Source organism: Opisthorchis viverrini, assembly GCF_000715545.1.
Source record: "Opisthorchis viverrini unplaced genomic scaffold opera_v5_11, whole genome shotgun sequence".
NCBI classification, from domain to species: Eukaryota; Metazoa; Platyhelminthes; class Trematoda; order Opisthorchiida; family Opisthorchiidae; genus Opisthorchis; species Opisthorchis viverrini.
Window position 1 is genome coordinate 2,540,839 of NW_008751667.1, and position 9,792 is coordinate 2,550,630.

The following is a 9,792-nucleotide window of genomic DNA, read 5'->3' on the forward strand; positions in this document are numbered from 1 at the left end:
TCGCGATATTTCAAATATCGTAGCGACTGAAACATGAGGCGGCCTGGTGCAGCACATTCAGTTGCCTGAGAACATCATAAACGAGAGATTTAGCTGGGTTCCAGGTGAGTCTCTCGAAAGAACCAAATTAGTTTGCAGATGAGTGTATACAGACGAAGTGCTTAGATTACTGTGATAGAATGGGACAGGCAGAAAATCGAGGAGCTTCTGTATCTTCTGCATAACGAGTAGCACGCAAAGTGTGATTCTCAGTAGTGGTCCCTGTGCATGTGACCTCAGGTAGTTTCCGAAATAGGTAATCTGCGCTAAAGGCTTCTGATCTGTTGGTTTCTTTTTGGACAGCTGGTAAACTAGCGAGTGTAAGCTCGTGGAAGATTTAGTCCGAATACCTCACCTCTCGAAATCCTGCTCAACATTGGAACTTCGCTGCTATGCGAGAGATTCATCCCTAACCTACATTACTGGGGTAACTCAGAGTTTTTTGTTGTGAAAATTCAACAAAGATGTAATTAAATGCATTTCGTGTCTGATTCAACAAAATGTATCTCAGGCTAACGAACAACAGTTCATTTAAACTGGTACTCGGTTTTCTTTGGCCCATTTTTTCATTATTCGGATGAAGTACTCCGTTTGCGGGTTGTTTGTATTCCGAAGGATTTGGATTATTTCCCTCAAGCGTTCTTTCGGTTCTTGACCATCAATAATGAGTTGAAACTCGCCTACACACGCCCCACGCTTTCCTTCCCAGTACTCGGGATTTTGATCCAGTCGTTCGAGGACATCGAACGCCTTAGCTGCGTAGTAGAACTGTGCCATCTTGTAACAGTCATTTGCAATCAGCTGCAACAAACTGAACGACTCTGTGGATGTCTCCATTTTCAGGTAGAGTTCCCACGCCAAGCGACCTTGCTTGTTCATGATATAGCAACGAGCGAGCCAGCTCAAATAGGTGTATTCTGAACGTAGACGCTCAGACTGGATTAGGGAAAATATTTCCTGGGCCTCTTTGTACGCCCCAATCGCGGCTTTGGCTTGTGCGTAGTTGTAGTTGAAAGTGTCGTCGTTGTAAAAGTAACTCTTTATCGAGTTCAGGTATATGAGCACATCATCAAACTGGCGCAGAAGGAAGAAGCAGGATGCCATACATTGGCGCCCGGAGATGGTATCGCATTCGCTTGCTGATCCACCCACAAGCTGGAAGTATTGTTGAGCCAGTTTCAAGTGTTCTCGAGAGCCTTGATCTTGACCCAGGATAGCGTGAACTACTCCCTTAAGGACATACTCTTGTGGTGTGCTCGGTTCCATATCTTTTATGAGCTCGAAAGCCTCGTGAATTTCTTCGTTTTTCAAATGATAGATCACCAGATTAAGCCTAGCCTCTGGGAGGACATCCAGTAGAGGTGGTAGTATCTGATACAAAGAAACACGAAACAGATTTAAAGAAAGGTTCATGTAAATGGTATGTTAGTAAGGGGAAGGGACCTAGTGCTAGCTTACTACAAGCATTCCGAAGTGTCTAGAGCGACAGACACTCAATCAGGCAATCTGAACAGAAACTGACAACAAGAGCGCCAATGATATTGGCCATCATCCATATTTTGCAGCGTTTCCAACCAGACGCAGTGGGGTTCATGCGGCCCACATATTGGAAGGCGAGTAGCACGGACAACATCCAAACGTTTCGTAAGCTCTCTCATACGCCTACGCCAGGGTTGGCCACCTCTGTTTCCGCCACTCTGAATTAGGAAAAGAGAAGGTACCCTTTTCGGCAAGCGCATCACATGGTCTAACTGACGCAGCCTCTCGAACTAGACACTCTTCAATAGAAATACCCATTGCACAACCGAAAACTCGTTTTCAATATTCCGCTACACCAGACTACCTTGGTGGCATTAAGTTAGCACCTTAAGGCCAGATAGCTTATTGACTCACCTGAAGCGCTCCTTCCCCATTGCGAAATACCACCAGGTTGTGCCTGATCAAATCACGGGCGTATGTAAACGATGGCGAGGCCATTTCTTGCAATGCTTTCAGTTCTGCTTCGGCCGCCTTCCCATTAAACAGTCGGAAGTTAATACAAGCTTTTAGATTAATTGCTGTGGCACTGTCTGGATACTTTTGCAAATAGATTCCAAGCACTTCCTGTGAGATGTCAAAGTAATCGATTTTATAGTAACATAACGCAATATTCACATTGAGTGCCAGATATTCACGGTTGTCCAACAGGATTCGTTTATAGATGTCGATCGCCTCCTGATGGTGGCTACGTAGACAGTGGATGGATGCCAAGGAAAGTTGATCTTCCAACACGTCGGCCAAGGAGTTATGGTAGTTTAGCAACAAACGTTCATCACTGAATTTATGTGCCACGTGAAACAGCACACGATTTTGCAGCCTACAGGATGGACCTTCTTTGGCATGTGCCATAGCCTCTTGATACATTCCGAGGAAGAAATAACAACATGCAAGGTAGATGGAAACTTCATCCGGAGCATCTTTACGAGAAAGTATTTTCTTATATTCGTCTGCTGCACGCTTATAGTCTCCCAAGTGAAATGCTGCGTAGGCGATCCACAAGTCGGTCTCTAAGGTAGAGTTGCTACAACTGCGTTCGAATTCTAACAGTGTCAGTGCTCCAGTATAGTCCCTCCTACTCAAAAAGTCCTCAAGTTTCGGAATCTCCTTTCTCACAGCTGTCGTTGGGACGTGAACTGCACTGACCTTCTGAGATGCTGGTTTAGTACGTGATAAAATCATCGTTTCTGAACAATCACTCTTGGTGCTTTATAAAATTACCTGACAAAGTCTGAAAAGAGACAAAAGCCACGTTAATTTTTACGATCAAATTATGTGCCGGCTGGAAGACCACCGCAGTACGTGCTAGTGGTTCAAAACACTTCAAGATAATCGAAATAGCTATGTCCACGCTATCTGTTCCAATCAAATGTGAGCCCTCGCATTCACAAGCCTAGGTGACTTTCTCTCAACTCTTGGCCATTTTCCCTAGGTACGTAGGATTTTCATTACATAAGTCCTAACTCCGTTCGACAGATGCACTCATTTGCATGCCAATTTGGTTTTAACGGGAATCTCACCTGAAACCTAGCTGAGTCTTCCTTTTATGATGTTCTTCCTCAACTGAAAGTGCTACACCATGTCACCTCATGTATTAGTAGGTACGATATCCGAGATATAGCAATACATTTGATAGGCGTATTTTTGGATTTCGTGGAACTAGAGTAGAATATAAAGTTAACGGAAACTCGGAGCGGAACGGGGCGTGGGATGTCGAAGGTTCTCCAGCAGCCCTACGATTGGGGTGTTCGTCCTAACTCCGTTCTTTTTACTCTTTGGCGGTGCTTCTGCATGGGTTTATGAGAGTTAACCATTAATTTCTACCACCGGTGCAATGTCGCCAACGTCCCTTTAATATTACATCCTGCATTCGTGAACACAATAGTTCCAGATGTATTTGCTGAGTAAACGAATTAATTGTTTTCAACCGGTTTCCGTTTGGTTTTTCACATCAAGAATCCGACTGCTACAACTTTTCACGATCCTCACAGAGGCCGTAAGCCTGTGAATTTTACAAGTGATGATTAAAGAGCATAAATGTTTGAGTTGCTTTACTGGGACCGGTCACTTTCGCTGCAACTAATTGCCTAACCGGAGTTTGGACAGAAGAAATCAAATCATTCTGAATGTTTAACTTTGGTATGGAAGGTCTCGTGGACTTAGAAGGGCGCAATTTTTTTTACTGTTAATGGGCAGCGAGGAGCATAAGGCCCTTTGGTCCGATAACTGACAGTCAAGTGATCCAGTGACGTTTGCTTGTGTGGTGGGAAGTAGTTGGGCGGGGACATCGGTGGGCACTGAACTGAGCGGTTAATTGATACTTTCCGGTTGCCTAGGCCGAGGGATGGGGTTTGGTTGAGGTGCCCCTACTTGAGCCTTTGACTCAAAATCTGACCCACAGGGAAGTACGAGGATGTAGGATTTTGTTCAGGGACTCTGCCCCCTAGCTCCTTACTTAACAGTTTGACTCACGAGACAGCTACAACCACTGTACGACATTTACGTGTTTTTCACAGCTGACAATGATGATGATGATGGTGTGGGCGATAATTCAAGAATCGCACGTCCATAATTATGGAGCGACATCCGAATTCAAGACAATTAATGACATCCAGGTGCTTTTGCCGGTGTGTGCATCGGCGATTATCCACAGTTTCATCGGGCACTATCCAAATGTCTCAACACCATGTGTGACTTGTCGAAAAGAACGGAGAAAGAAAAGAAAGAAAGCGTTCAGCTGTAGCACCCTTCCGGTGGCTAGCTGCCATGCCACACGAAGGAAGCACGAGGGCTGGGATACTGCCAGGTTGACCAGGCCTAGACAGGGGAAGTCGGGTGGCGGAGGTCGGATTCGAACCACGAACCTTCCGGTCAGTAAATTCGCGCTCTAACCACTTGGGCCATCTCGCCCAAAAGAACGGAGTACAAGCGTCCGTTCCGTATTGAGCGATAGCATTATCCTAGCACTGTTGTGACTCCACTCCTAGTGCTCACTTCTAACCGATATGTTCCTAAACCTTGTAAAATTTGGAGCTGAATTTGTTCGTCCAAGACTGATTTGAAACATTGCTAAAGGTAGTACACCGACGACATAGACTGTTAAGATTCAATGTGAGCTAGTCTATTACCACAGTCACAGTTGAGCGATGTTGCAGAATACAGGATGTGCTGCTTGATGTTTGGTCTGTTTACTGAGCTTGGTAGTTAGATTGCAAACTTTCCCCACCAATCGAGTGGAGGTTGTCAGTGCGGGTTTGGGTGTGTCCTACCGGGAAAAGCCTATTTGCTCTGCTCAGCTATGATTTAATCAGTGCTTGCTGACAGGGTGACAAGTGAAAATCTAGAGGCTGGTCGGGATCAGTCGGACTGTGATCGTCATGATCATCATCAGCATTATCACAGCTGTAAAAACCGTGCACTTGTCGTACGGTGGTCGCAGCTGACAAAGTTTCGTTCATCGATGCTGCATTAAAACGCTGTTGACCGTTAACCTCAACTATACAATTTAAGAACGTTTTTCGAACCGTTATCCTCTAGAGACTGCGCATCCGGGTGAATCGTACGATCAACAATCTCTTTTAAGAAAGATGCATTGCACAGGAACCCCTCTTCATAACAACCTCCACCTCGGAAATTTCTTGAAGGAAGGGACGTTTCTGGAGATTTTACTTTTCTTTACGCTACTGCCTTGGTGAGGGCGACAGAGTAGGATTTTCATGGAATACTGAGAACACATGCGTTTGTTGATCCTGTTAGTGTCAACTCTTGTGTAAAACGCTCCCGGAGCAAGTATGGACTCCAAAATCAGGCGGGGTTTTTATCCACTAACTACCCCTAATTTTTCAAAATCTATAAGGCAGATTGAGTTCCATAATTACCATAGGAGACTTGTAGGCTTTTAATTTGGCAAGTATTCCCATATGCTCTGGTAGGCCGTGGAGTGGTTAGCACATATCATGAGGTTGTCAAATTGTTGGTCCCTGATTCCCTGTCAGGTCTTTTCCAGTTCGTCTATGCACAAAGAATATAACTGCCAACTTTCAGCCGTTTGGTACAAATTGTCTCGCTAGTGATCGATTATGGAGCCTGGCCAGTGGTGACGCTAACGTCGTTACCGCCGTTCCTGGCATGACAGTTGAACTTGGGAATATGTCTGGGTTTACTGCAGTCAGTTTCCTAGGCTTTGCTTCCCTTATTATCCTTGTATTGGTTATTAACTCAATTCTTACTTTGCTACTTAGTAGTAATAAATATGTACTCGTGGCTCGTCTGAAGGCCAACAAAAATGCTTTCCGATTCATTGTACTTTTTCAACTCATTTTAGTTCAGTCCGACAATGAAAGCACTGTTCACGCCCAAGAAGCCCTGCAGTTCTTGTACTAGAAGGCTCATCGATCATAGCGGCATCATAAGTGTGGTAGCCGGTGAAGAAAGGAATAGAAACTTTACGCCAAAATGAAATGAACGAAAGAAGAGAGGAAGAAATAGTCAAACTGAAACACAGGGAACTGATTGGCTGATTGATTGATAGCCACGCTTGCTTCTTGCCGGAGTGCAGAAGTGCTTGTGTCTTTTGAACAAGGTGCATTCCGGCCAGTGCATATAACCTACCACCATACAGCAAACTCAGATGCGCTGGTCACTGCCGTCTTCCTGGATGGGGACCACGAGACGGGCCACATCAATGGCTAGAGACATTATCAGACATGGCCCAGTCGCGCCCTCAATGGCGCTCATGCATCAAAGCTATTGCCTTCAATGCATAGCTCCTTTTCCAACCCCCCTAGGCTTTGCTTCCCTTATTATCCTTGTATTGGTTATTAACTCAATTCTTACTTTGCTACTTAGTAGTAATAAATATGTACTCGTGGCTCGTCTGAAGGCCAACAAAAATGCTTTCCGATTCATTGTACTTTTTCAACTCATTTTAGTTCAGTCCGACAATGAAAGCACTGTTCACGCCCAAGAAGCCCTGCAGTTCTTGTACTAGAAGGCTCATCGATCATAGCGGCATCATAAGTGTGGTAGCCGGTGAAGAAAGGAATAGAAACTTTACGCCAAAATGAAATGAACGAAAGAAGAGAGGAAGAAATAGTCAAACTGAAACACAGGGAACTGATTGGCTGATTGATTGATAGCCACGCTTGCTTCTTGCCGGAGTGCAGAAGTGCTTGTGTCTTTTGAACAAGGTGCATTCCGGCCAGTGCATATAACCTACCACCATACAGCAAACTCAGATGCGCTGGTCACTGCCGTCTTCCTGGATGGGGACCACGAGACGGGCCACATCAATGGCTAGAGACATTATCAGACATGGCCCAGTCGCGCCCTCAATGGCGCTCATGCATCAAAGCTATTGCCTTCAATGCATAGCTCCTTTTCCACCCCCCCACGCTTGACAACCCACTGACAGTGCTAGATTTATGCACCAATTTACCAGCTCGCGCGTGCAATACGCAGCTAACTACCCCCCCAATCATTGGTGAACGAAACTGTGGCAGCTACAACCACCGTACGACAAGTACGCGGTTCTTACAGCTGACAATGATGATGATGATGATGAAATAGAGTAGTTCAGATGTGGCCAGTCATCCGAATGCTAGGAATACATTCACGTACTCATTAGCGTCATCCCCATCCAATCCACGTTGAGCAGATGAAGAAGGGAGGAAACTATCGGTGTATAATGTCCAAAGAGAATTTTGATGCAAGTTCAAAAAACTTTGGAGTCAGTTGTGCAGTCAGCGCCTCGAAATCGGATCGTGAATTAGTTTTCAGAAATGAATCGAGATGAGTCCGTGGTTCTCTTCGACTGCGCTTCTTCAATTTATTACGAACGTACATAACCATGCTGCTGAAGTTCTCATGGATTTCTGACCTCGTAATCTGCTGGTACTCAGTGAGCACTCGATCTTCTGAGTTGGAACGTACCTTGTGACAATGAACCTTGCCACAAACGCTGGTAAGCAGGTACCAAAAGCCCTCTCAGCAGCTTTATTGGACATTGCAACTTCAACCATCTTAGTTTTTCTGCATCAGGTAGACACTGCTTATCAGTTTCCCCGTATGACGCTGCATATCCTCTGCAGTTCTAGAGCCTCCCTTGAGGCATGGTATTGGCAGCATTCTAAGCGACGTCATGTATGTGCATTAGAGATGAGTAAATCCAACTGAGTTGTTGCTTTGAATTTAAATAAGGCCTCACAGACATTTCTCGCTGCTAGGTGAAACAACGATTGTACTTTCACACTTTTGAGGTACAAAAATTCCTGGACCTGTAGCCCCTGATGATATAACAAGCTGGCGCTCCACTGCAAAGGGTAACGACCCTCCGACGGACTTGCTAGCCGTGTAGTCCGCCGCGCATTTCTTAGACGCATTTCGGAGGTTTTAGATCTTAGCTAAGCCTGAGACTTTGTTGGGCTCAAGCTGCAGATATTTTCAGTAGTTTTTCCAACCCGGCATTTATGCGTCTGCAAAGAGAAAATGCTTGCATCCAAGCCGACTGGTTGGATCAATGATGTGGTGCCAAAATGCTATCTATCGAGAAACCACCCACTTTATATATATATATATATATATATGCATGTATCCTCAGCGTCCGTGAGTGTGATAATTGACATCTGGCGCCAAAGTCATCAATGCTTCCGGAAATGATCGGAAACACTTCATTTGGCTCCGCGAGTCCATTAAACTATGTATTGATCCCTTGTTCACCATGTTACACTGGGCTCAGTTTCATGTCTAGGCTGGTGAGAGCAGGAGATCCTCTCGTGTCAGCTTGATCTTGTGAGGTATCCGTTAAGATCAATGGGCTACGGAATCCAATGATACATGTCTCTTGGTGTTGCTTGGAACCTAACTTGTATCAATGATATTTCGCGGTTGCACTTTTAGATGCAGTGGCCAAAGGTGTCGTGTGGACGCTGTGTGATAATTTGTCCCATGAATACCTGGATCACGTGGAGACAGAAAATAAAGGATTGTCGTTCCGCAATTGTGACTTTTCCCGTTTGAATCAGTGTACTATCATGCCTTTCTTAAGGCGTGACTTAAGTCGCACAAATTTGTGCGAACGACTTTGAAGATAAAAGCCAGGTCTACGCGTATCCCTTTGCACTCAAATGTACGCAGGTCCCATCATCATCATCATCATCATCAACGACAGCATGACATCAGTGCTCAACACCAATGCTTCACTGCCGTACAACCATGACTTATTTGACTGAAAGGTGGACGGGGGAGGGACTTAGTGCTAGCTTACCACAATCATTCCGAGGTGCCTACACCTCCAGACATTCACTCAGGCAATCTGGACAGAAACTGACAACAAGAACGCCACTGACATCGGTTGGCAGCCATATCTTGTAGTGTCTCCAACCAGGCACAGTGAGGATCACGCGGTCCCCATCCTGGAAGGTGGGTAGCACCGACAGCACCCAACAAAAATATTGGTTAGTGTGGATGGTCTACGCAAGCTGGTACCAAGGGCTTGTGTACACTCGGTTTCACAGACTGGAGAGAACGCCAGTGCATCATTTTTTGAAATCGGCGCATGAAGTTCGAAATGAATATCTTCAACGTATCAGCTCCTTAGCATGAGAAGTCATGCCTCAGTGCCCATAATATACGGCAACCTTTCACGATCAGACATACATTTTCAACTCTTCACAGGTACAGGCTCCGCGACCTTATACCATTTCCTCCCGGAGCATTGGGATCCAATCGTCATTTCTAGCCACAAGTGCTGAACGACGGCCTAGGGTTGAATTATCGACTACTGCTTAGCGGGTGATGCGGCGCCAAAAAGGTACGAAGGCAATCGTCTGGGATGGTATGGAGCTTTCTTAGTGCGCTATAAAACCATGTGTTGAGATTTGGTAGCGTTACGAGAAAATTTTCTTACTATGTCCTCGCCGGGTGTTTGCTGGGTCAACGGTAAAAAACCTGTTTGCCAAGCTTTGTTCAAACAGGGCGTAAGTAAGAATTAGGTCCCCTCGGAGGCGACGGTACTCCAGGGGAAAGAGATCAAGCATCGCGAGACGGGTTTCGTAGTCCACGGATTTGAGGCCAGCAACCATTCTCGTGGCGGCCCGCTGGGAACGCTCAATGAGGGTAACGTCTTTTGTACGCCCTGAGTAGACAACTTGGTTGGCGTACTCCAGGAGCGGTCTGAAGTAGGCCCCATAGAGTATTTGGAAGTCCATGCGAGTAATA

The 9,792-nt window shown here is 45.6% G+C and overlaps 1 protein-coding gene across 1 annotated transcript; it reads right to left on the reverse strand.

Moving 5' to 3' along the window:
• Positions 1–501: 501 nt before the first annotated feature.
• On the reverse strand, positions 502–9,782 carry T265_01086 (hypothetical protein; the record flags this gene model as incomplete). The annotated part of the gene is made up of 3 exons (XM_009165029.1): positions 502–1,410; positions 1,933–2,732; positions 9,482–9,782. 3 exons carry the CDS (start codon positions 9,780–9,782, stop codon positions 571–573), a joined length of 1,941 nt encoding a protein of 646 aa, XP_009163293.1.
• Positions 9,783–9,792: the final 10 nt, after the last annotated feature.